At 50.4% G+C, this 26,341-nt stretch overlaps 3 protein-coding genes across 3 annotated transcripts in view; 2 read left to right on the top strand and 1 right to left on the bottom strand.

Moving 5' to 3' along the window:
- The window catches only part of MLXIPL (MLX interacting protein like), a 45,495-nt gene extending 43,280 nt beyond the window's left edge, over window positions 1-2,215 (top strand). The window contains exon 17 of the mRNA XM_083588167.1: window positions 576-2,215. Coding sequence (XP_083444293.1) covers window positions 576-697 — 122 coding nt within the window. The 3' untranslated portion in view covers window positions 698-2,215. The remainder of the gene's footprint in view (window positions 1-575) is intronic.
- A 2,178-nt stretch (window positions 2,216-4,393) lies between these two features.
- On the top strand, window positions 4,394-6,113 carry DNAJC30 (DnaJ heat shock protein family (Hsp40) member C30). The gene has a single exon (XM_083588213.1). It carries the CDS (start codon window positions 4,500-4,502, stop codon window positions 5,163-5,165), a length of 666 nt encoding a protein of 221 aa, XP_083444339.1. The 5' UTR covers window positions 4,394-4,499; the 3' UTR covers window positions 5,166-6,113.
- Window positions 6,114-12,210: 6,097 nt separating this feature from the next.
- On the bottom strand, window positions 12,211-26,169 carry VPS37D (VPS37D subunit of ESCRT-I). Its single transcript, XM_083588203.1, has 4 exons — window positions 25,971-26,169; window positions 21,662-21,833; window positions 18,821-18,903; window positions 12,211-17,838 (listed from the first exon to the last, which is right to left on the bottom strand). Exons 1-4 carry the CDS (start codon window positions 26,097-26,099, stop codon window positions 17,341-17,343), a joined length of 882 nt encoding a protein of 293 aa, XP_083444329.1. The 5' UTR covers window positions 26,100-26,169; the 3' UTR covers window positions 12,211-17,340.
- Window positions 26,170-26,341: the final 172 nt, after the last annotated feature.

The raw sequence follows: 26,341 nt of genomic DNA, 5'->3' as shown, positions 1-26,341 counted from the left end.
TAAGGAGGCTTCTTGGACGAAGCGAGTCACCATGTAGAAAATATAAATAATAATAATAATAATAATAATAATAATTGCACAGGAAAAAGCAGTTGAGCAAAGCTAGGAAATGGTGTGTACATTCTGAAAGCTATCTCCATGCTGGCTCGCGAGGCCAAAAGTGTGAATGGCTTCTGTTGGGAATCAACTCATTCTCAAGTGGAGCTAGCGATGCTCCCGAATCCCAGGAAACCACAGGAGGGGAGAGTTCTGTTGTGCTTGTGGGTTTCCTATTGGGCATCAGGTGGGCAGCTCTGAGAAAAGGATACTGGGCTAGACCTGATCCAGCTACAGAGTTCTTCATAAGTGCTCACTGATGTTTTTAAAAGAGGACGAGGCAAAGTTTTTGTTGTCATTGCACTTATTACTATTATTATTATTATTATTACACTTGATTTATTAATTGCCTTCTGAAGCACTGTCTCTTCCCAGAAGAGGCATCTGGTTGGCCACTGTGAGGAATTGGGATTGGGATTGTAGCTTGATCCAGCTACATGACTTTGCTGATGGTCTAATGCCTGCTTTTCTTCCTTCAGCCGTCCTGAGCTCCCTCCGTCAGCTGAGCGTTTCCACCTCGATCCTGACCAACCCGGCGGCCATCCCTGAGCAGGCCACCCAGGCAGTGACAAGGGCAGGAGCCAGCAATGGTTCTTCGTAGCCCCAGAGGATGGTGAGACTCCAGCAGGGGCCGTTGGCTAGAGCAGCACCAGCAAGATCTCTCATCCCAGCTGAGGAACTGTTTGTCCAGAGCGGCTTGGAGGAGAGAAGCAGCCTGGAAGAAATTGCCCACACCCCAGGCTGGCCAGCTCCCATTCCTGGAAGGGACACCTCCTTCACCCTGGCAGACTATTCTGTGCCCATTTCTTCCTGAATTTACTAGCGACCACAGCTCAAAAACCACCCGGCGCAAGCCACAACCACAGCACTCTCCACATCCTGGCCTATGTAGGAAGTGGACTTGCCACCAGACCTCATGTAGGCTGTGTACTTCTTCACACAGCACATAGTTCAAGTGTGGAACTCGCTCCTGCAGGGAGCAGTGATGGCCACCAACCTAGATGGCTCTAAAGAGGATTAGACTAATTTGGGAGGGAGGGCTATTGATGGCTACTAGCCATGATGGCTATGCTCTGCCTGCACAGTTGAATACCAGTTGCTGGAAATGGCAAGAGAGGAGAGGGCTCCTGCTCCTGCTTGTGGGTTTCCCAGGAGAGGCATCTGGGTGGCCACCGCGAGAACAGGATGCTGGACTAGATGGGCCCTCTTTGGCTTGATATAGCGGGACTATTCTGATCTTCTGATGTCTGCTTTCTCTCTGCACAAATAGTGGACACTCTTCAGCTTCTGCAGTGGCACTGTGCCAATTTTCCAGGCACTGTGGGTTCTGGAAGATGCCCTTTTTCCTCTGTCAAATTTCGCCTGTCTCCATCAGTGCCATTCAGGCCTCCGAGATGTGCCCATGTTGTAACTGGACAACCCCCTGCTTGTGCCTTAGCCCGCATTTCAATCATTTTAGGAGACCTTTTTCCAAAGGGAATCCCAATGGCACCCCACTTATATTGGTAGAACACACATGGTCGCTTTTCCTGAATGAAGACCTACATTTTTAAACAGAGTACATGGTCTCGTTCTTCATTTGTGGGGAAACTTAGCCAAACCACTGTTGTTACCCATTTGCATGCACTAATTTCTGGGTGAAAGGGAGTTTCAGGGCCCTCTTTTCTCAGATGCCTCTCAGAAACCTGCACACTAGGCACAAACCCTCTCTCAGTGTTTTATCTCCAAAATCTGGAACTGTGATGTAGACTGCCCCTGAACATGGAGGTGTCACTTAGCTGTCACATTTAGTTGCCCCAGCATCAACCCACCTGCTAAACAGTGCAGCAACTGCCTTCCGCTAGCCAGCAAACTCCCCTGGTGACCTTTTATTAAGCTCATGCCTGTGTCTCTTTTCCAACCCATGTTTAAACTGCAAAAAAATATTCTCAACCCTCCACCCAAGGGAAATAAATCCCAGCTGCTTCTGTCTTTTTCAAAATGAAACCATCAGAACCATCTTGTGCCAGGCTGTGCCAAATCCGAAACAAGCAGCCACAATTGTAACAAGGACATGTTTGCACCTGCGTAGCGGAAACACTGCCTCCCAGTGCAGCAATAAAACTTCTGCAAAAGCTTACATTTATTCTGTAATGTGATCTATTTGCTTATATTTTCTGTAGTTGCCCCCCCCCTTTACAATTGGGATCAAAAAGAGCTTCTTTGAGCTCTCGTATTCTTTAGGGAAAGAGCCATAGCTCAGTGGTAGAGTGTCTGCCTTAGAACCAGAAGGTCCCAACTTCAATCCGCAACAGCATCTTCAGGCATGGTTGAGAGAAACTCCCTCCTGAAACCCTGGGGAGCTGCTGCCAATCAGTGTAGGCAGTACTGAGTTAGATGGGCCTAACAGTCTGACTTGATATATCAAGGCAGCTCCCTGACGACTCCTTCTGCAGGCTAGTGTAAGCCTAACAATCTCACACGTTCACTTAAGCAAACCCCGAAATTTTAGGCTTCATGTCTAACAGGTTTTTATTTCAGCAGGCTGCATTCCCAAACTTCTGGCTAATTTGTTCTCTCCCTGCCTTGCATCTCCTGTAGAGTTATGGGGATTGCTTCTTACAGTGAAATAAGCCTTTGCTTCTGTGTGCCTGACATTACAGGAATGTGTGTGTGTCTGGCAGTGGCTTACGATGTCCCTATACTATAGTCAGTGGTTTGTCCCCACATTTTTCATGAGTGAGAGAGTCATGCTATGGCAACACTGTACTGTAGCCCATGGTTAGTTCTGTAGGTAAGGCTAAAGGGGGAGAGTAACCTGCAACAACCCTGCAGTTTAATCCAGTCTCTATATCAGTGGTTCCCAAACTTTTTGGGGGGTTACTGCCCCCATTGTTCCAAAAACTCATTCCCAGGGCTCCCTACCCTATAAAAAGCATTATTCAGAATAGCAGTTTGCATGGCCTACTAAGGAATGTAATAACACAGTAAAATTCAAATGAGTAACAATTAATTGCACATTTTTTCAAAATCAAATTAAAAGTCTTTAGTTCAATTAATTCAACAAAATTGATGAAGTGGATCCAGTGATACCAACTTTTCAAAGTAATTTTCATTTCTAGCTGTCCGCTTTTGGAACCAGTGTTCTATATTATTCGGATATGGCAGGGTGTTCTGGCAGGGACCCATTTACAACATCCCTGCAATGTAGACTGCTGCTGTTATTCCATTTTGTGGCAGTGCATGGTGGCTGACAACAGCCCTGCAAAGTAGGGTGCTTCCAGGTGGGACTTTACAGTGGTATTGGTGCTCCTCACACACACAATATCAGCATCAAAATGCCAGTCTGTATAAATCACATGCATCCCCATTTAATCTGGATTCATCCTTTCCAGGGGAAATCCAGCAAGTAAACATAAACTAGTTGTTTCCAATGACTTGTTTGCAGTGTCAAGCTGGTGTCTGGAAGCACCCCCAGTCTGTGGTTAATGGTGCAGGGTGGGAGGTGAGACTGAGGCAGAGAGAGAGTAGCTTGCGCCAACCATGCAGTATAGATTGATGTAAGGACTGGGGTTTGGCTTTTGCTGACCAGCTCCCATGGGACTCTGAGCCCCCTAAGTCCATGATTGGTCAGAGAAGAATGGATGGAGGCAGGATCCAGTGGAAAGCAAGCATATCTTTATTTTCTGTTGCAATAGAGTTCCCTTCCCTCCATGCAAGGAGGGAGAGACCCAGAACAAAGTGTGCAGGAACCTTTAAAGACTTTTGACATTGCCCAACCCCTTAGCCAAAGACCACCCTAAAAGCATCACACATACATCATAGGAGGCAGTCTACAGCAGAAATCCTGTCTGCCAGGATACCTGATGGTGGTCACTGATTCCATTACCTGGGCAGCTTGGCCATTCTTTTGTGATGGTAATGTTACCGGAATCAGAATGGGGGGGGCACACACCTGTTCCCATGGCGGGGGTCACCAGACTTCTACTGGTCTGCTCCCTTCATTTCCTTCCCTCCGCCACAGCCCTCCAATAACACTCACTGCCCCCCCCGCACCTCTTCCCATTGGCGAATAGCCGAGCCACGCATCCCTCCAATCGAGTGCCAGAACGCCATCACTCTGCGCGCTCCTCCTCTTCCATCGACCAGCTGTGCGGGCAAGTGCGCCGCCTTATGACGCTATTTGCCCGCCCTCGCCCGTGATGCGTTCTTTCCTGCTATTGGCAGAGGAACGCGTCCGTCTGCATCCCGCCCAGCAGCAACCACGGCCGTCCCCGTTTCCCAGCAAGGAACTGCCTCCCAATTGGGTCCTGGCCCTGTGACGTCACTAGCCGGCCGGCTCCTTACCTCGGAAGCGAGCCAAGATGGCGGAGGTCAGTCGTGGAAGGGCGGCCTGGTTGGGCCGCTGAAGCCGGCGGCATCCCATGGCCTTGTTAAGGGGCCTGAACAAGGGGACGGCGGCCCCACTGCTGTGGGCGCCCCGGGCGGTGCTCTCCAGCCCGCCCCAGACGGCGGGCCTTTCGGGGACCGAATCCGGGGGCGGCACAGGCCGGCCAGGCTCCGGTCCGCAGGACTTGTACGACCTGCTGGGGGTCCCCTCGGGGGCCACGCAGGCGCAGATCAAGACGGCATACTACAAGCAGTCTTTTCTGTACCACCCGGACCGCAACGCCGGCAGCGAGGAGGCGGCGCGACGCTTCACCCTCGTCAACGAGGCCTACCTGGTGCTGGGCAGCGTCGCCCTCCGAAGGAAGTACGACCGCGGCCTGCTCAGCAGGGAGGACCTGCGCACTGCCGGGAAGCCCTCGGGCAAGACAGCAGGGTCGACCACCACCACCGCTTCAGCCACCAGGACGCAGCCCTTTGCCTCCACGTGGCCCCACAACAAGCCCATATTCGACTTTGACAAGTTCTATCAGGCCCACTATGGGGAGCAGCTGGAGCGCGAGCGCTTCATCCGCGAGAAGCGACGGGAGATGCAGAAGCGCAAGGCCGAGATGGAAAACATGTGGCGGCGGGAGCACCTGCAGGAGTTGCTGGTCGCCATCACTTTCTTGTCAACTCTGATCCTCCTGGTCAGCTTCAAGTGAGCAAGGAGGAGGAGAAGCTGGCATGGCCAGGTGTTACTTTGGGTTTGCCACTCCTGGGGGACTTCCTCCTGGAGCAGGCAGAACCGGCTAGGAGAAGCATATCCTCCCCAAAGGCTCTGGCTTCAAGGGGTACACAAAGCGTCCCTCATGAAGGCTGATGCGGGCTCCCACCAGGGCCAGGCTTGGAGGGATCTCTGCTTTCCTATATGCCTCACTGTAATCACCCAGAGAACACAACAAACAATCTCAGAAGGATTTGGAGTGTTGCCAACCAACCCCTCCCTACACAGTGCTGGGGAGCAAGACTCCAGATGCCAATTCCAATGATAATAAAATCTTTAAAACGTGCTTTACTTTGCCTTAGAAATCATACCCCTATCATCCAATTATTGTTGGCATGGAATTGGTTGCCTCAGCTGTTTTATTTGGATCAAAGTGCAAGTGGGTTTAATTTCCCACACCTAATTGTACTGTAAGCAGTAGATGGTATTTATGCATGTCAATGTATTGGGCATGGTGCTTCAGTTAGCAGGTGTCATCTCTGTAGCTTGAAATTCTCCCTTCCTCTGGGTGGGTGGGGGAGGGAGGGATTTCAGGTCTACCTTTCCTTTCTTTCATAGAGATTCTGCTGACTCATTGGGGTGTCCCCTGCACTTGGGCCCAAAAAAGCTGCTCCACAACTTGGGCACTTAACAAACCTCTTTGTTTTGATAAAGGATGCATCTGAAGAGAAGAAAGTTCTCATTTGGAGACTTTGTGGTGGCTTCTAATAGTGTTGGAGGAAATGCATTCTCTTTTATGGGGTAAACTGCTGTAGGATTCACTCTTGCAGTTTGGAATGTAATGACGTGGCCACGGTGTTTTGATCTGTATATCCAAAGGATTCAAACCAATCATGTGAATGATATTTATTTTAATATGCTGTATAAAGACACACAGAAACATTTAGGAACTGTCTCCTTGTCCTTCCAAGTCTTAAAGTGAAGCACTTAGATGCTTTTGGAAACACAGCTGCCTGGTCCCCTCTTTGATTGGTAAGGTAAAGGGGCCCCTTACCGTTAGGCCCAGTCGCAGATGACTCTGGGGTTGTGGCGCTTTACTGGCCAAGAGAGCCAGCATACAGCTTCCGAGTCATGTGGCCAGCATGACCAAGCAGCTTCTGGCGAACCAGAGTAGTGCACAGAAATGCATTTAGCTTCCCGCCAGAGCGGTACCTATTTATCTACTTGCATTTTGAGGTGCTTTCGAACTGCTAGGTAGGCAGGAGCAGGGACCGAGCAATGGGAGCTCACCCCATTGCGGGGATTTGAACCACCGACCTTCCAATTGGCAAGCCCTAGGCTCTGTGGTTTAGACCACAGTGCCACCCTTTGATTGGTGTTGAGTTGTAAAAGTAAGCAACCATTGTGTGGGGTTATTTAGAAGGCCAAGAGAGGAGAGAGTAGCATTTGGTGAATGTTATTACTGCATTGCAGGGGTTTGGGATAGATGACCCTTTGATTCCCTTCAAACTCTAACATGTTATTCTTTGAATACATATGGGTAGGTTTCACTGAAATTGCAGGTGGGTTGAAGGTTGTGGGTCAGGGAAAGTCTTCTAGTAAAAGGTGAGTTTTTAGTAGGCTGTGGGAAGGGAAGAAACCCGCCCCCTTCTTCTCCCCATATTCTTTCCATTCACCATTCCTTCTTGCAATTCCCTTTGAAGCAAGTTAGGAGAGGAGGGCAACCACCCTGAGCTGTGGTTGGTCCAGCTCAGCAACTCCCCTTGTGTTGAAATTGTGTTTTTCCAAGCACTGGGTTGCTGTTCCCGAGTGGTACAGCAGAGGGGGTCCTTGCACCATTGCTCAGCTGACAGTGAAAGGAAACTGATTTTCATTTGGAAAGGATATCGTCATCCCACAGCTAAATAAGGAGGGAGTGGCTTGCTCAGCCAGGCTTGGTGAGGGAGCTCTTTTCACTGGTAGGTTGATGGCAGGGAAGAAGTTTTTTTGGGGGGTGGCTGATGAAGAAGCCTGAAACTAGCTGGGGAGGTAGTAGGATAACTGGATCACAAAACTATGAAAGGTACCCAATATAAATATAGATGATTATATTGATTTCTCCCTAAGTGAAAACCTCACCAGACAACCAGCCCTTCCATTGCATTTGAGTATTTGCATCTGATTCAGGGTGCTGCTGCTGCTGTCCTCCAAGCCCAGGTATCCCTTGGCCATTCAGAATAGCCCCCCTCCATCTCCCTTTTTGGCTGTGGAGTTTCAACTCCTGCTACAATTGTTGGACCACTTCCTTGGACAAAGGTCTTTCCTCAGACACCTATGAGATGCTTGAGCTAGCATTAGGGAGAGCGGGGGGTGGCAGCATACAGACAAGAATGCAGTTCTGACTGTCTTGGGTAGAAAATAAGTGAAGCTCTTTCCTGAATGCTATCCCTGATGAACTTGGCTGGTTAGCCACTGGGCCAGCAGTTGCTGCCCTCATCCTGGTCTCGCAAAGTGTAAGTCCTTGCATCTGGCCTCCAATCCCTACCTGGCCTTTGTGCCAAATCCTGCCTCCCAACTGCAACCCCCCACTGCAAATTGAATTATCGTCCATGGGTTTCTACTGAGGATTGTACTTTAATCTTCATACACTTGAGTATATCCTCATAGCTCATAGTCTAGTTTCACTGCAGGAAAAGATGCATCTGTCAGAATTCCTTCTCCTAACAGCATGAAGCAATAGTCAACATAACTCCTGTTCTGCTTCTGATGCTTTCTGTGCAGAGGAGGGCAAGCAAGATGATAATATTGTAAAGTTGGAAAGGGTAATCTAGTCCAAACCCCTGTAATGCAGGAATAAGGGGTCTGGAAATAAAGCCTTACGAGGAACAGTTGAGGGAGTTGGGCATGCTTAGCCTGGAGAAGAGAAGGCTTGAGGAAGATGGAGCAAGCTGCTTTCTGCTGATCCAGAGGGGATGACCCAAACCAATGGGTTCAAATAACAGGAAAGGAAATTCTGATGAAACCTTAGGAAGAACCCTCTGGTGGTAAGAGCTGTTTGACAGTGGAACAGTCTCCCTTGGAAGGTGGTGTAATCTCCTTCATTGGAGGTTTTTAAACAGGTTGGATGGGCATCTTTCAGGGATTCTTTCGCTGTGTTTCCTGCATTGCAGGGGGTTGGACTAGATGACTATTGGGGTCCTTTCCAATCCTACAATTCTTTGGTTTCAGCTTGATTTTCAAGTGTGAAGCCTGAAGTCCCAGGACTGGGTTTCCTCAGTGCTTTGGACCTCTTCTCCCCCAAGTTCACAAAAGCTAGCCCACAAATTAAAGAAGAAAAATGTGATTGGGCTGCCAGCCTGTTCATGACTGTTGGATACAACTCGCATGAGCCCCAGGCAGCATGGGATGGCGAAGGGAGCTGGGAGTCCACAACATCCCGAGGACCATGCAAGTTGAAGGATATTGACTTAGCATGTAGAACCAGGGAGACCCAGGTTTAAATCCCATCCACCTTCAGCTATGTAGTTCACTAGGTGACCTTCAGCCTGTCTCTCTCCCTCTCCCCCTCTTGCCCTCTCCTGCCTGGCCTACCTTGTAGGGTTGTGCTGAAGATAAAATGCAGCATGTGTGTGGGAGCACCATGTACATAGCTCCTTAGAATATATATATAGTAAATAACCAAATAAAAGCACCTGGAAGCCCCCCACAGGCCCCCCAGCCATGCCACAGAACCTGCAGAAAGGGAGTGGGTATATACTCCTTGTTGCATGTGCTGCTTATTTCAGCCCGGGGTGGGGGGTCCTCTGCAACACACCCCACACGATCCTGACTGTCGGGTGAAGGCACATCGCAGTTGCTAGGGCTCTTTGGAGAGGTTTGCAGAACAGCAAGACATCCCTCTCTCACACACAGGAGGAGCTGGATGCTGCTGTTGCCAGGGCAACGGGCGGCCCATCAGCGAGCAGGAGAGCCTGGCTGGTCCTCTCCACCAATCGCAGGGCCCGGCTGGCATCCTAGAGACAGCGACTCTGCTGCCTGTAACCAGGGGTTACCCACTGGCAAATGGGAAGCAGATCTCTCTCCCCCCACCTTCCAGTCCCCCCCCTCTCTGGGAAAGCGTTTGATTTCCTATTAACCTAAGCAGCTGGGGGGGGCTAAGAGGACCCCCTCCTCCCCATCAGCGGTTACTTAGCAGCTAGTTCATGAGCATAATAACCTGTCCCTGAAGGCTTGGGGGTGGGAGTGGGGGGGACGGGACAGGATCCAGCCAACTTAGTTTTCCAGCTATGATTCCAGCAAGCAATGCTCAATTTCTGATGGGGGAGCCACCAGGAGCTCAAGGCAAGGCTGAAACTCCACTCTGTCCCTGGTTCCACACAGAGCTGCATTAGCCTGAATGATGGGGAACAGAGTTTGTGCACCCAAATCAGCATTATTCGGGGTTGCTCCAAATCACAACCACAGCCTTAATGTGTGCATACACAAACACACATAGAACTATTTTCAATAGAAAGAGTATTTAATTATGAGTGATGACATTCAAGCTCCCCCTACCATTTTCTCCATGGAATTTTTTTTTCAAGTTTGTGAAAAGGAAAGTGAGCTACCCAACAACTCTTCCTCTTGCTATCTATCTATCTATCTATCTATCTATCTATCTATCTATCTATCTATCTATCTATCTATCTATCATTAGCATCCTTCTGTCTTGAGAGACAAGGGAGTGTGCTTCCAGGGGTGAAGTCACTGCTGCATTAGCAGCACCAAAGTGACCTCCCCAGGGCGCAAGTCTGGGCAGAGTATATGGAGGTCCTGGGCTGCCTAGATGACAAGAATCTCCCCTCTTGGCCTCGCTGATATGGTCCAAAAGAAAGCAGAGCAAGACATTTGGCACCAGCTTGGCGGAAGGAGGAGTACAAGGCACCATCCAACCATCTTAGGGACTTCACTCCGGATTTGTGGAGGGTTTACACCTTAGCCTTTTCTTCTCCCAGATATCCCATAAGGAAGCAGAAGTTTAGGATCAGTCTTCCTTCTCCTAGATGGGCTACCTTCCCAGGTTGACAAGTCCCAAAACTGCCTTAATGACAGTTTGGACCCACTATTGGTTTTGTCTGTTCAGTCCACCAGAACCTGCCTTCACATGCAAAGGAAGTCCCTAACTCATTGAGAGTTTGAGTCCTATCGGCTACCCTCACCTGGTTTAGCTGGCCAATTGAAGCTGTTCCTGAGGTATGGCCAATGTTTCAGGCTGACAGCTTATATGAGCCACAGGTGAGAGCTAAGTGCAAAGCAGGGACCAAAGGTGGAGAAACTACCCTAGAAGGAGCATGGTGTACCCTTGTGCTAACACCTCATAAATACATATATGAACGGCATGCTCAACATGCCCAATTCCCTCAACCGTTCCTCATAAGACTTGGTTTCCAGGCCCTTCATCACCCTGGTCACCCTGCTCTGCAAACCTCCCAGCTTCTCAATATCCTTCTTAAGCTGGGGTGCCCAGAACTGAGCAAAGGAATCTGACCAAGACAGAATATAGCAGTACTGTACATTTCCTCACTGAACGAAGTTACTCCCTCACTTGAGAGTAGACCTGAACAGGAGTCTGCAACAAAGATCCTTTTATTCTTCAGAGGCCATACCCTTGTCGAACATTTCTCCCCCTGCCCTCGTGTGATGTAAAAATATATTACTGAATGTTAGTCCATATTTATTGTGTTGAATTATTTTGCTCTTTAATTCCTTATTTGTGTTTCTTGATTGATGCCTGGTTTCTGCTCTTAATATCTTCTGGAGGTTTCGTTGTTAATTAAACACACATTTCATGGGTGTGTTTTTTTGGGGGGGGGCATCTTTTAAAACATTCTGTCTTTCCAAGAAGCAGCCACTGCTTGTCTGACTGGGGAGAGCCTCGCCAATATTTTGTCTGGTGCTTCCCCCGAAACAGCAAACATGGCTGTGTTGTGCCGAGGCAAATGCTCACCCTGCCAGCCGGCTGTTCCTGCTATATCTGCAGGAGCCGTTGGTGATGCGAATTTCTGTTGTGATTGAATGTTCTGTTACTGTCTACCCTGGAGAGTGCCGGGCCTGTGGCCCAAGCCATGCTAATTTGTCAAGGCCTGGGCGTAATCCGTTGGAGCTTAATAGAGCAGGGAACCAGCCCCTCTCTAGAGGGTGTATTGGCTTCCTGCCTCACAGGGGTGTTGCTAGGGTCGCCCCAAGCACCTCCTGCCCTGGGTTGCTCACACTGAGCCTCGAATATTGTATTAATTTACAAATCCCTGGACAATTAAGTCCAGGGTACCTTGGGGATCACCTAATCCCTTAAGATATCCCAGCTCAATCAGTGAGAACATCTGAAGGAATGCTGTTGATTATTTCCAGAGTTGGTGAGGCTCATATGACAATGAGAAGCCAAGACCCATGGAACTCTCTGCCACTACATACTCAGCAGGCCAACCTGTTGTTAACTTTTTTATTCCGCCAGGCCAATGCAGGCTATTAAGAACATATCTTTCCACAATGATTTACTGATGCTTGTTTTTAGATTTTTTGTTTTTCACTTGTTATGCTTTTCCTATCTGCTTTTATGTTTTTATTGCTGTAAACTGCTTTGCTATATTTTTACGGTATACAAATATTTTTATAAGTAAATAAAACAAATATCCTTTTAAACATTTGTCTGAATTGTTAAAACTTTGCTTATAGGGAAGCTTGCTGTGTTGCAAAGCACAGGGCCTGTGAGACACACGTACCCTGCCATAGTCAATCAGCATCTTAACTTCCAGAGGGTCCGCTCTCCCACTTTTCCTCACAGATCTACGGGGCATCAATAGGACTTCCTGGGTCCAGTATACTGTATGCCCTTTTAGGGTCCCTTCCAACTCTATAATTCTATGACCAACTTTGTTGCCCTCCTCTGCACACCTTCTAGCTTGTCAATGTCCTTTTAAAACGTTGATGCTCAGAACTGGACACAGGACACCAGGTGGGGTCTAACCAAGGCAGAACAGCGTGGGACTATCATTTCCCTTGATCTGGACTCTAGATTTCTGTTGATACAGCCTAGAATTACATTAGCTTTTTTTGCTGCTGCATCACACTGTTGACTCATGTTCAGCTTGTGGTCTCAGCAGACCACCTATTCATCTCATATCTGGAACAGAAATCAACCCAACAAATACAGCTGGTGTTCAATGTTGTTGTTTTCCATGTGACCACCTTTAAGATAGCTGAAGATGGCTTTCATATCACCTCTTGGTCTTCTCCAGGTTAAACTTCCCCAGCTCCCTCAATCGTTCCTCATAAGATTCTGTACCAAGTAGCCCTTAGTGCCTTTGTGACATCAGCAGCCACTCCTCCAATCTTCAGCCTGTTCTCAGACCTATCTGCATGCTGAGCAACCAGCACGCCCAGCACATTGCAATGACTGCCATTGTTAGCAGGTCTGTGACCATCAATTTAAGAGATAGGCATGAGCTTAAATAGGCAACTATGTGTTGCCACTGTGGCTACTTTTGGAGACCACAGGGAATTGTGACTTAATGGGCACATCCTCCAAATTTTCATGTGTAAACTGGAAAACAAATTGCACCGCGGGGGGTTGGACTAGATGACCCTTTGGTCCCTTTCCAACTTGACAGTTCTATGAAAATCTCATTGTTTCTACCATGATGCTGGTCTCCCGCCCGCCCACATACTTCAATGTCTCTAGAATGCAGATGACCCCTGCAGTTGAAAACGCCGCTGGCAGAAATGTATTCCTTCGATTTATTCCAAAGAATATATTTATATTTATATACTTGTTTCCACACTTATTTTTCCAAAAACATTACATGGAAAAGAAAACGTCCACAAAGACAGCATGGGGTCTACCTTGAAGCTGCCGGAATCGGATTGAGACCGTGGGAATATTTAAAGACCCCCACCCACCCACCCAACCCCTGACACACATGGAAAGTTTTGCAGTGGATCCTGAAAGAGAGAGGTTCTGGCTTGTAATAGGGTGGGGGTGGGGAGAGTGTCAAGAAAGTTCAGTTGATGTTTCGGAGACAGGGAGAACCCCAGGAAACTGCCCCTTCCTCTCTTCCCCCACCCCCCGTTTCTCAAATCTTGCAGAAAAAAACCAAATCAGCAAAATTATATTCCAAGAACGAGGCCACTAGGCTTTCTCAGGAAAGTGAGGTCTTTTTTTTGGGGGGGGGTTGTTTCTGGATATAGGTGGAAATACATTATCACCCACCTACCCCCCCCCCAAAACCAGGATGTGGGGCTCTTTCAAAGCTCAACCCAGGTGGTTGTATTTTTTTTTTAACCTAGCCATCAAATAGGAAAACTGTTCTGTATTGATGCTAGAAAACCAGCCGCGTTACATTTGCATGCATTTAAATGAATTAAAATATAATTGCCCAATGGCCCCCCTCCTTTCCTCCTCTCCTTCCTTGGGAGCGGAGACAACTTAGAAGGTTTCAGAAAAATTTTGGAATGTCAGATTTCCTCTGCAAATGGAGCCATCCCGCCCCCCGCCCCCCAGATATCCTAAAGCAACACCCTCTGTTACCTTTCCAGTGAAAACATGGAGTTTGGGCAAATTCATGGATGGAGAGGTATATCGTTAGCCATCCGTCACAACAGCTGAAGAGACATTCCAGGTTCAGGAGTAGTCTGCCTCTGAGCTGCAGTTGTCCCATTGGAAATGACCAATGGGGAATTCTGTTGTGGGCCTCCAAAGGCATCTGATTGGCTGCTAGTGGAAACAGAACGCTGAACACTGTGGACTTTCAGCCTGATCCAGCAGGGCTCTTGGACTAGCAGGTTTCAGAGAGCCAGCCTATAAAATCAGGGTGGAGGGCGAACATCTGTGGCCTTCCTCTGGGTGTTGTTAGACTCCCACCAGGCCTAGACAGCATAGCCATTGGCCAGGGATGAAGGGAGATGAAGTCTAACAACACAGGGACCTAAGAAGAGGCTGCTGGATCAGGCCATTGGCCCTTCTATCCCAGCAGCCTTTGATTTTAGAGGGGCCAACTAGATGCCTATGGAAAACCTGCAAGCAGGACCTGAGAGCCTCTTCCCTCCTGGGATTTCCAGTAATAGGTATTTAGAAGCATTCCTGGCCCTCTAACTGTGGAAGCCCTAACTAGCCATAATGGCTAGCAGTCATCAATGGTTCTCCTCCTCCACGAATTTGTCTAATGCTCTTTTAAAGCCATCTAGGCTGCTGGCCATCACTGCCTCCTGCAGCAGGGAGTTCCACAGTTCAACCTTGCACTGCACAAGAAAAGGACTTTCTTTTATCAGTCCTGACAATTCCAGCATTCAAGATCAGGGGCCACCATAACTACTGCAAAGCCAGGGAGGGGGGCCCTCTGGAGTGCCATGATATAAGCCTGTCAACCCGGTGCCCCCTAGATTAGCATCTAGCAGCCAGCATGACCAGTAGTCAGGGACGATGATGATGAGAGCCGGCGTCTGGCTCCGTCTGGAGGGCTACAGCCTCCCTATTCTGGTGCCTTCCAACTCTTCCATTCTATGATTCCATTTCCTACCAATAATTCAGTCCCCCCCTCCTTATTTTTGCAAACTGGCTTTGCTTCTGCCAAATTCCACCAAGCTTGACATTTGGGATTCAGACCTCATCAAACACTGTAAACCACTTCAAGGTTTTTCTTACAATCAAGCGGAGGATAAATTTTATGAAAATTAAATCGGCGTTTCATTTCAGCTCCCGGGAATATGCCCTCTAGGGTGGGGGTTTCAGATGGTCCTGAATCACAACCCCTCAGTGCCCAATCCTCTACATTTTCTCCTCCAGGAACTGGATTTTGCAGCCGTTCCTTGCGGAGGGAAAATAGGTGGTTGTAATGAGACTGTGATTGGAGAACCTGGCGGCTGCAGCAGTGGGGTGGGGTCAGGGATCACACAGTGTAGAAGGAAGACTAGGCTGGCCAGGGGTTCATTTGAACCGGAGTAATCTAGCAAGGCAAAGCAACTGGATGTGCTTTCAGCTCTGGGACCTGTGGAATGCTGGCAGTGCCTCTGAGCGTGTGCAGAGTGCATTCCCTTCATCATAGCTGCTGTGCCATGCTCCTGCCTGGGTTCAAGCAAATAAAGAAGGTTCCTCCAGGCCTCCAGCTCAGCTGACAGCTGCTTTCTTCCTCTCACTGTCCCAGACCTCCTGGCTCCCTACGTCAGGGGCTGGTTTCTCAGCGCCAGATTGGAGGAGCTGCCCTGGTACACAATCCCTCCTGCTACACAATCACCCCAGCAACCAGCCAGAGGTGGAGGGCGCTGCCGTCCTCCTCTCCCAAAGTGGGATCAGTCACAGGGACGTCATGCCCCATGGAAGAAGGGAGAAGCCGTCCCCTGCCTGAGCACGCTCCCCACAGTCAACTCCCACAGCTGTACCTTTCTCACCAGCTCACCCAGGGACACCCCAAACGCTCTTTCTACACCAGGGATGGCACAGTCAGAGGCGCGACAGCTGCACTCATCCTTACCCATCCCAGCTGTCTGTCTTCAGACGACAGGGCATGTCCCATCTGCAAGAGCTGAAATAAAAATCTCACCGACAGTCAACAAAAAGTGGGGACCTTTTGACAGCTGAATGCAAATTTCAAGATTTGTTTCGCTCTTTTTATAAAAGGTTTTTCGAGACACTTCATACAAATTGCTCATGCAGAGAAGCGGCAGGCAGCCTCATCTGCTGGCAGGTGAGAATACTGCTTTCTGGTTCCCTCGGCAATGACTGAATGACTCACTTGTACCAGCTCCTGAGGAGGCTGAACAAGATAAGAAAACCGGGCCAGTGACTCATTCAGAGACACAGAAACCACCTCTTCCATGAGGGAGCACTTGAGACTCTCTGGATTTTTTTTTAAAAAAAACACAAATAAGTTTTCCGGTTCAATCCTCCTTCTCGCTGCAGCCTCCCCCCCGATCCTGACAATTCAAATTTTTGCAAGCACATTCAAGTTAAAACGGCTCAAAAATACATCCTCACCTGGCCCACCCCGCCCCAGTTTTGTGTGTGTGTGTGTGTCACTCAGCCCTACGTCTTCTGGAAAGACAAATTCCACCCCGCCCCCCACCCCAGACCCTGGCTGAGCCCCACACCCCATACCCTGTTGAATCCGTGTGTGCTGGTTCCACAAACCCATCCTCTAGCCGTGGCCTAACTTTGGGCTTCATGTCCTACCCTGTGCTTCGCAACCTCAGCCCTTGCCCCCCAACCCCCAAATTAGCCCTCCCAGTTCTACCTCAGAAGCCGCCCCCCCCACCTCACTCCCAACATACAAATTATTGTGAGGAGGCGAGGGGGAGAAGGAGAATTCAGCTTCTGGCTCAAAAAAACAACAACACACCCCGCCAACAGAATATCTGCCTGTGCCCAACTCCCTTCACCCCACACCCCCATCCCAAATGTGCTCTACTCTACCCCTTTTCTTGGTCTTTCCCTCTGGCTTCCAAAATGGAGACACTTGTGCTATATAGGGGAAGTTCAGTTTGTGGGCTGGGTCTGGAGGACAGGCGTTCCCACCCAGAGTCAGCCGCCTCAAAGCAGGATGGGGGGGCAGCCTGCAAGCCTCTCTCTCTCTCAGGGGTGCCAAATGGAATAAAATATCGGGGGGCTCAGGTAAACCCCGCCCCGCATAATCGATCACAAGACGCGGCACACGCACACCATTTAAATGGCAATGCCTATCAACTTTGGGGGGCCCCCTCAAATATTTTATGGGGACGACGACAAAGGGACCTCGGCCCCTGAGAGTTGGCTCCTATGCTCTTTCTGGCGTTGAATGGGTGCAGAATGGTCATAGGGTCCCCCCCCACAAAAAAGGAGAGGGGTGGAGCTAAATATAGACTTTCCCTTATTTCTAAATGATGGGGGAGGGCAGCCCCCCTCCCCGGCCCTCCGGCACCTATACTTACAATAACGTTTGATAGCCCCAGCCGGCCAGGCAGCCCCAAGAGATGGGAGACAGAGACAGCGCCGAGCGTCTAAATCATATAGGACACCCCCCTGTAGCTGCCATAGTCCTGCCCCACCCCAACGCCCCAGCTCCGGGCAAGTCTGGGCGGGCAGAGTGGTCGGCAGGTCGGGGGGTGCTGGCGACGCCGCGCCCCGGACCCTGGCCCGTCTCGTCTCGCGACGGAGGCTCCGGTAAAAACGGTCCGTCAGCTGCGGTCGGCTACCGGTGTGGTGGCTCCTTCTTCTTCTGCTGGGGAGGCAGGTGGGCCTGCGCCAGGTGGATGTGTCCAATCAGGCTCAAGGGCGAGCTCACGAAGGGAGCGGCAGGGTGCGAGGTGGCCAGGGCCGGCAGGCAGCACTTTTGGGGGCCGGTCCCCACTGGGATGGGGAGCACGGCCTCCGAGGGAATGAGGAACGCTGGCGCCAAGCGCAGCTGGAAGACCTTGGGGGGTGGCCCGTTTGGCGCTGGAGGAGGGGCTTGGGCCGAAGGCGGTGGTGGAGGCGGCGCTGGCACTGGGACGGCGGGGGAGACGGCGGGCGGCTCCTCGCTGCCAGGGCTGGGCTTGTCCTTGGCCTTCTCCAGTTTCTCCAGTTTGAGGGCACTCTGCAGCTTCTCCAGCTGGGTGCGGCGCAGGTGGGAGAGCATTCGGGCGTGCTGGAAAGACTCCACAAAGGTCTCCACGGGGAGGTCCCAGCAGAGAAACTGCTCCATCTGCTCCTGGAAATAAACAGGGTGTGGGGAGGAAGGAATGGGAGAATTCAAACAAGCCTCTGGAGGGCCTTCCGCCCCTCTCACCCCCTCCTTGAAGCGGGTTGGACTAGATGACCCTCAGACCCCCTTTATGAAATTAAAGCGAAGAAGGAAAAGTGAAACCTGCAGGGCCCAATTTATACAGAGAGGTCAGGGACAGGGAACCCTGTTCATCCCAGAGCCACGTTCCCTTCTTGGAAACCTTCACGTGCAAGTGGTGGGCGGAGCCAGGAGCAAAAGTGGGTGGGACAATGAACGCAAATCTAATACAGTGGTACCTCGGAAGTCGAACAGAATCCGTTCTGCAAGTCTGTTCGACTTCCAAAACGTTCAGAAACCAAAGTGCGGCTCCTGCAGCCAATCGGAAGCTATGGAAGCCCCGTCGGACATTCGGGTTCCAAAGAAGGTTTGCAAACCGGAACACTCACTTCCGAGTTTGTGGCGTTCAGGAGCCAAAACGTTCAACTTGCAAAGTGTTCGGGATCCAAGGTACGACTGTATTGCAATGTTAGGTTGCAAAGCGCCCTGAGATCAACAGGTGAAGGGTGGTATACAAATTTAATTAAAAAATAAATGATAAACCTCTGCAGGGGAGGTTGTTTTTGCAAACCTTCATACACACCCATCTGTGCTGCGATCCCTGCACTGCAGGGCGTTGGGCTAGATGACCGTTGGGGTGCCCTCCAGCTCTACAGTTCTGCGATCTCAACCATCAGGGTTAAAGGGAATTGCCCACCGTGGCAAAAACACCCAAGGAGTTTCCTCCTCCTCTCGCAGAACTCAGCAGGGAGGATGAGGCTGAGCAGAAAACTTGGCTTATTGGGTTCTGGTGCCCCCAGCTGATGGACTCCCTGACAACCCTACAACACAGTTTTGTGGGGCCGGTGGCCATATGCACTTCAGTGCGGGTGTTTCCCCTCACTACTAGCCCCCCATCATGGCAACTCACCTCCACCTTGGCCTCCACGCCGTCTAGCTCAGCTTGCAGCCTGCTCACTGCATTCTCGGGGGTCCACTTGGCCATGCAGGCCCCTGCCAGGCAAAAAAGCAGCCTCAGTCGCAGACACTCCTTCCCCAGTGCTCCCCCCTTCCCTCCCATGAAGCAGGGTTTAATCCCAAGGTGCCATCGGGGCTTCACCTTCCTTTTCCATCCTGCTCTAGGAAGTGGAACATTAGTCCGAGTCAGCAAAACAACAGGTGATCTACCATCGTGGTAAGTTCCTGGTCCTCATGGTTTTTAATGTTTGATGTTTTACTGTGTGAGATGTTTCAATTTGTTGGGAGCCGCCAGAGTGGCTGGGGCAACCCAGTCAGATGGTTGGCATACAAATAATAAAAGATAATGATGAATACAAGCTGCCTTTACAGTGTTGGACTCACTGGTCCATCTACCTCTGGGCTGTCTGCTCTGATGGGCAGCTGCCATCCAGGATTTCAGAAAGGCATCTCTCCCAGCCTGCTACCTGGAGACATCAGGGATTGACCCCCTGGCAGCCTTCCTGGGGAAGAGGGATTGTGAAACCATGCTGGGAATTGTAGCTCTGGGAGGGGAATAGGGGCCTCCTAACTGTTCTCAGCACCCTAAACAAACAACACTTCCCAGAATTCTTTGGGGCAAACCATGACTGTTCAAAGTGGTATCATAGTCTACTAAATGTATGGGGTGAATCTGGCCATAGTCCCAAACTTCTGGAGGACACCAGGTTGGCAAAAGTTTACTGTACAGAACTAGTGGGATGGGCAAGTTGCTAGTCCTGAATAAATTGCTTTGTTTTGATGTTTTTCCACCCTCCTCCTTAAATTGCATCGTAGTTTCCGCTGTGACATGGGGGCTTGCAAATTGCTTTCTGACCAGGGACTGCCTGAACACTCACATCCCAACTTGATCACTGAGATTATCTGAAGGAACATCGCTGGCCATTCCCCAGGTTGGTGATGCTTGTTTGACAGCAACGAGAAACTGAACCTTTGGTGTCCTGTGGAACTCTCTGCCATTAGAGATTCAGCAGGCGCCTTCTGTGCTGGCATTTAAACACCTGCTGAAAACTATTCTATTCTGCCAATACTTCGCAGGCCGTTGTAAATACATCCTTCCTCACTGGTTGGCTGGTGTCTGTTTTTAACCTTTTTATGGTTTTATTGTTGAACACTGCTTTGACTGTGTGTTTTTTATTTAAAAAATGATATATAGTGGTAAATAAATGCAGTTTCTCAAATGAACAAATAAAGGGGGAAGGATCCTGGAGGGGTGACCTCAATGCCCCATCATTCCGGTCCAAGAGTGACTCCACACAAGCAATTGGGTCTCATGCAGCTGTGCTAATGGGAGTCACAGGCTCCCTAAGCATCCCTGTAGGATGTGTTGGGGGCTAGTGGTCCACAGCTCAATCCAGACTGCCAGATGTGTGCATACATACAGGGGAGCTTAATGCCATTTTTGTCTCTTTCACACTTTAAGCCAAAAGAATAGCTGTCTTGTAAAAGTATGGGGCTCTCCTGCTAAGCCACACTGCATACACCAAAATTCCTCAACCAGATATTTTGGATCCCAAGTTGCTTCTGCTCTCTGTAGCTGGCATGGCTATCAATATTTATTATTACTTATTAAACTTTGAGGGCTGTTTTGTTTTTTGTTTTAAAGTGACTTAAGGCAATAAAAAAGCCCACACACGTTTAAACTAGCCCATGACAAAACACAAAGAAAAATCTAAAACGTGTTCATCTTCTTAAAACGCAAGGATAAAACATCCCACCCACGGAAGGAGGCCACAGAGAATTCACAAAGGTAAGGCAGAAAAGAAATGTTTTTTGTATGTGGAGAGCTTTGCACAAGTGGGGAGCCACCACCAAAAAGGTCCTTTTGACCCTTGAGGTTTGTGGTTTTAGGAACCACCTTAATTTTATGGTTGAATGTTGTTTTTAATTGTTTTTAATACTGCGTTTTACCTTGGGACCTTAGGGTGATGGGTGGGCAACTAACAACAACAGGAAGCCTCTATCCTAGAGAATCGCTATGGCATGGTGGGTCGGGGAGTAGGGAGAGGCTATGACATGCTATTCTAGGATGCCAGCGTGGCTCAAGGATAGGGTCACCGGGTCAGGAGCATCCCAGAAGCTGAGATTTCAGGGCCCAAAGCTGAGACTTCGGGTGATATCACAGGGGGCGGCCCCTGGTGGTTCTTCCTCTGTGCTCCACTGAGCCCTGGAGATGGAGGTTAATTGGGAGAGGGGAGGAGGAAGGGCAGGAGGGCAGACTCACACCCTAGAGAATCTATGCAATAATTTGCAGCCAGCTTCCTGTTCCACTTAGGCCAGACCAACCTGCAGAGTTCAGGTGAGCCCTGGAGGTCTGGCAGCCCTGCTCATGGGACACACCAATCCGACAAAGCCTAGCATGGAGCTCGACTCAAATTCCTACCCTTTGGAACTCCCTGCCTATTGACATCACTCTTTCCCTTGCTAAATACATTTTGTGTTTAACCGAGCCTGGTCAGTTGTTTACAGTGTTGGTGTGTTTTTAGTTTGTTGCTGGTTTTATTTTTATTTTAATGTCTTCGCGGTTTTTACTAATAATCTTATAGTTTTACTCTTTTCGCAAATAGCTCTGAGGTTTTCTACAAGGAGGCAGCTTAGAAGCGTTAGGAAATAAACAGCAAATAAGTCACAAGAGCATGTGCAGAATTCCCCTTCCTCACAGACATCCACAGCTGGCAAACAACCAGAATGAGGGGTCAGGCGAGGCTCAAAGAAAGATGGCTGCCAGGCTTGGATATGGGGGGAGGGGGCTCACCCAGACGCTGCTGCTTGTCCCGGCATGTCTCCCGCAGTTCCCTCAGCTCCTGATACTTGATGGCCAGGGAGGCCTTGCCGTTCTCCAGCCGTGGTTGCAGTGCCAGGTTCTGCTTGGCCAAGGCGTAGTTGGAGGCCAGGCGCCTCTCCCGTTCCAGCTGCAAGTTCTGGAACTGCAATAGACAGACACAGCGTTAAACTGTGGAACTCCCTCCCACAGGAAGACGCAGGGCTGGCCACCAACTTGGATGGCTTTAAAAGAGGACTGGATAAATTCACGGAGGAAAATAAAGCTATCGATGGCTATTTGACAGGATGGCTTATGCTCTGCCTCCACGGTTGGAGGAATAATATTTTAGGGTAGGTGGGTGAGGCTGAGTTTGGTTGTTTCGGCTACTAGTCTAGTTGGTGTGCAGGATGGGGGAAGCCATACAGAGGCTCTTCTCTCAGTCCTGCCAGCCTCACAGGCACGCTTCATAGGGATGTGGGAGATGGTCTTGTCCAGGCACCCCCAAACTTGGCCCTCCAGATGTTTTGGGACTACAGTTCTCATCATCCCTGACCACGGGTCCTGTTAGCTAGGGATGATGGGAGTTGTAGTCCCAAAACAGCTGGAGGGCCAGGTTTGGGGGTGCCTGGTCTTGTCGGTGGCTGCCCCCAGACTGAGGAACTCCCTCCCTAGAGAAACCAAACTCACTCACTCCTTGTTGCCCTTCCGCCAGCAGGTGACAACGGCTTCATTCCAACAGGCTTTTTGGGAACCAGCTGTTTTTTAAAGAAAAGGGCTTTTAAATAGTGCCACATCTGTAGTTTAATAGATCTGTTTTTATATTGTTTTATTAGAGCTTAATTACTTTTTAACTATCATCTTTTATATGATTTTAGCCTTCTGTGCTTTGTCTGTCTTGTTTTAATTTGTGTAAGCTGCCCTGACTCCCTGTCTGGGAAAAAGGCAGGATATAAATATAACAAACAACAACAACAAAAGATTGGCCTCGCAATCCTCTGCAGTATGTGGCTTGACTAACTTGTTTGAGCTACCTGTTTGCTCACCAGGCACCTTTTCTGCAGCTCAGCCACCCTCTGTTTCTTGCAAATGGTGCAACTGTTTGATCCATGAGGCAGGGACCTCTTCCCAAAGTGCCAGGCACATTGATGGTGTTCTATTATTGATATTAAGTTGATGGACTGGTTTTAAAACTTATTAGAAGCTTTTGTGCCATAAACAGCTCCTATCCAGAGCAGATTACCATTTTTAATGGCAGACAGACACAGTCTGCAGATGTCAAGTAGGTTTTTGTAATATGCTGGCGACCAAAACAATTCAAAGCTGGAGGAAACAAGGGCGTCCCTTCACAGGGAGACAGGGAGAGCCAAGCTCTAGAGCAGTGGAGCCATCAGTACAAAGGCCCCGCTTCATAACAGAGAGCCCATGGGGGGGGGAGAGGATGGATGGAGGAGTAAACCAATAAACTTAATTATAAAACAACAGGAAGAAGAACCATGCAGTATGGCTAAAACTGTGAACAGAGAGGATTTATATCTAACACCCATGAACTCACTTGGTGGTGCTTTTGGGTAAACAATCACCACTCAGCCTCAGTTTTCCCATCTGCAATATGGGGATAAGAAGCAAGCTGCGACTTTACAAGGATAACCAGAGAGAATGTCTCTGTGCCACAAGGCAACTAAAGTTTAGATTCTAAACTGCTGACTATCACAACTGTCACAGACAATGACAACATCTCTCCTCAGAGCAGGCTCCCAGCTCTCTCCTGTCCTTTCCCAAGCTATGAACATTCTGGGGTCTTTAAGGCTCCTGTTTCTGAAACCTTATGTTCTCGTGGCTCAGGCAAGCAACAGTGGCTTCGGAGCCCCTGTGTGGAAGAAACCAGCTACATCTGCTTAACAAACACAAGAGGAGGCCTGGATCAGGCCAAAGGGGGCCCATTTGGCTCAGCATCCCATTTTCACAGTGACCAACCAGACGCCCCGATGGGAAGCCCACAAGCAAGAGCCCTCTCCCCTCTTGCCATTTCCAGCAACAGAGTTTCCAACTCTGGAGGCACAGCATAGCCCCACCATGGCGAGTAGCCTTCAATAGCTTTATTATCCTCCATGAATTTGTCTAATTCTCTTTAAAAGCCATCTGAGTTGGTGGCCCCCTGTGGAAGTGAGTTCCGTAGTTTAACCATGCAACACAGGAAGGACTTCCCGAACCTCCCAACATTCACTTTCATCAGATGGGCCAGAGCGGGGTGCTTCTTCGCTCCACCAACCCATATCCAACAGCTAGATCTGCTCAGCGCTCTTGAGTTTGCAGCAGGGCCAAGGAAAAACTGTGACGGTGCCCACCTCTGCCTAACCTGCTGCCCTGACTGAGCCTCAGAGCAAGATGGCATCTGGACTCTCCCCCCCCCCCCCGCTGAAGATGTGCCTAATTCTTCCAAGATGGCACACTGCACAGAGCGACAATTCTTTAAGCAATTCTCAAATAGCATTGCAAGTATGGTGCCTGCTTCAAGGCTTTGTTTAGGTCCTCCCCCCCCAACAACTAGAGTGGGCAGACAGGGCCTTGCATCACCCACCCCAGTTTTAATCCTGGCTAAATGTCCACACGATGTGGAATCCTTTCTACACCCGTGCCCCATTTGGGAGCATCTCTGGGGCACTGAGTGGGGCGGAGTTGTGGGACCACACAGGCATGGTCCCGGGGTCCTCAGAAACCCCCGTGGGGCACCCTGCAGAGAAACAGTTATTCCAGAGCAATTAACCCGGGACAAACCCAGGAAACAGGGTGTGTGTGTGTGTGGGATCTCCTGCTTCCCAGGGTCGCGAGGCGAAGGTGCCTTTCTGAGATAAACAGACCCGACGTATTCTTGGGAGAATGGACAGCAACAGCAGTCTGTGACGTGTCTGGATGGGGGTGGGGGTGGACACAAAATTGAGTGGGCCTGTAAAGGTTTTGGGGAGCCAGAATTAGGAGGCAGGGGGTGGGATTCCTGGAACGGGGAGGAGGCTAGTTAGATTTAGTAGGGGTTGGCCAAAAACAAAAAAGAGGATGTCCTTTGTTTCCATGGCTCTCTGTCGGAAAGGCAAAACCCTACGCCATCCGTGATCCAAATGTATGAAAGGCTCTGGCAATTATTTGGCAAGCCCACCCACCCACCCTGCAAACAATACAGACAGCAGCAGCCACCCCCCCCCAAATAAAATAAAAATAAATCCTCTGGCTGATTCAGGGAGCCTTGGATGGATCCCAAACTCCCTTCCTAAGGGTGCAGAAAAACAAAACAGACAGGGGTGTGCGGGGAGGGTGCGTGGGTTTGCGATTGTGAGCATTGGGGCTGGTTTTGGAGGGGAGGGAGGGGGCACCCCAGGATGGAAGCTCCCCACCCACCCAGACAAAGCATCCAGGCCCTTGCAGCCTCCCTCTCACACACACACCTCGACCCTCAACTGGTATCGCCAGTGGCATAGAGATAACAAAGAAGGAGCCTTTGCAAAAACTGCTGCAAGGGGGCGGTTAATTTTTTGGGGAGGGGGGGTCCAAGTGACAGGTGTCTGGGGAAGCAGCAGAATATTAAAATCACCGTGCAAAAGGGCTCGGTAGCATCTATTTTGGTAGGGGGTGGGTGGGTAACTGAGGAAGTGGGGTGCCAAGGAAACAGCAGCTGTGCTCAAATTTGTTTGGGGTGTCCTGGTAGGAGCTTTGAAGGTAAGTGGGGGGCATTATGGTCCCCCCCAAGATTGGATTGAGGGGGTAAGATGGAGAGGCACATCGGCCAGGTTGGGAGGCAGTCAGGGAGCGGCTGGTTTGCCCCACAGGATTGCACATTTGGGGGGCATGGGCATGGGGTGTTTTGGGGGGCCATAGCCACAAGCCTCTGTGGAAAGGCCGTCAGTGGTGGTGCTGGACACCGTTTCTGGGCACCAAGCACAGGCCTGGCTGGATTGGCACTGTGCCCCCCCATGCCATGCCCCCCTCATCAGCGGGCACCCTCTCTGCAATAGGGTTTTGGGGTGTGTGGCACGGCCCCAGAGGAGGGCAGTGGCAGGCCTGATGGGGGCATCGGTGCCCCCTTTGTGTGCTGTGGGTGTTTTAATTGGCGGGGGGGGATTAGATGGATGGCGGGGTGGGGTGGGGGTCGGTTACATGTTTGGACCGGGAGGGGGCTGGGATATGCATCCCGATGCATGCTATCCAAGCGATGCGTGCAAAAAAGAGGCAGGATGCTGCCCCCCCGTCCCACCTCTCCCTCCCAGGGGCCCGATCCTCTCCTCTTCGGGGGTCCCGATCCTGGGCTTACCTTCCTGCTCAGCTTGACGATGCGCTCCAGCCAAGTCTCGTCCCGCATGAGGGCCCGGAGCTGCGCGGTGCTGAGCGCCCCGAAGCCCAGGTCCACCGCCGAGCCCCGCGGGCCCCGATCGCGCTCCATGGTGGGGACGGCCGAGCCGACGGAGCAGCAGCAGCGGCGGCCGCACCTGGAGGCGCGCGATCCTCCACCTGCACCTGCAGCGCCGCCGCGGGCCGCCAGGGGGCGCCCTCGGCCGCGCCGACGCTCTTAAAGGGGACGCCGACGACGCTTTCCCGGTATGGAAAAAAGGCGGTGGGCGCGGCAGGAGGAAGAAGGGGCGGGCGGGGGAGGGAAAGCTTTAAAGCAGCCCCCCTCCTCGCAAA

Source organism: Podarcis filfolensis (genome assembly GCF_964270895.1).
Source record: "Podarcis filfolensis genome assembly, chromosome: 15".
Taxonomy (NCBI): domain Eukaryota; kingdom Metazoa; phylum Chordata; class Lepidosauria; order Squamata; family Lacertidae; genus Podarcis; species Podarcis filfolensis.
The sequence above is the reverse complement of the archived record's forward strand: the minus strand, read 5'-3'. Positions and strand labels throughout refer to the sequence as shown.

Excerpts from the sequence above, each read along its gene's own strand:
- DNAJC30 (XM_083588213.1), top strand. The coding sequence starts at position 4,500 with ATGGCCTTGTTAAGGGGCCTGAACAAGGGGACGGCGGCCCCACTGCTG.
- VPS37D (XM_083588203.1), bottom strand. The coding sequence starts at position 26,099 with ATGGAGCGCGATCGGGGCCCGCGGGGCTCGGCGGTGGACCTGGGCTTC. Across the intron at positions 21,834-25,970 it reads TCGTCAAGCTGAGCAGGAAG|TTCCAGAACTTGCAGCTGGA; the intron begins GTAAGCCCAGGA and ends TGTCTATTGCAG. Across the intron at positions 17,839-18,820 it reads GCGTGGAGGCCAAGGTGGAG|GAGCAGATGGAGCAGTTTCT; the intron begins GTGAGTTGCCAT and ends GTTTATTTCCAG.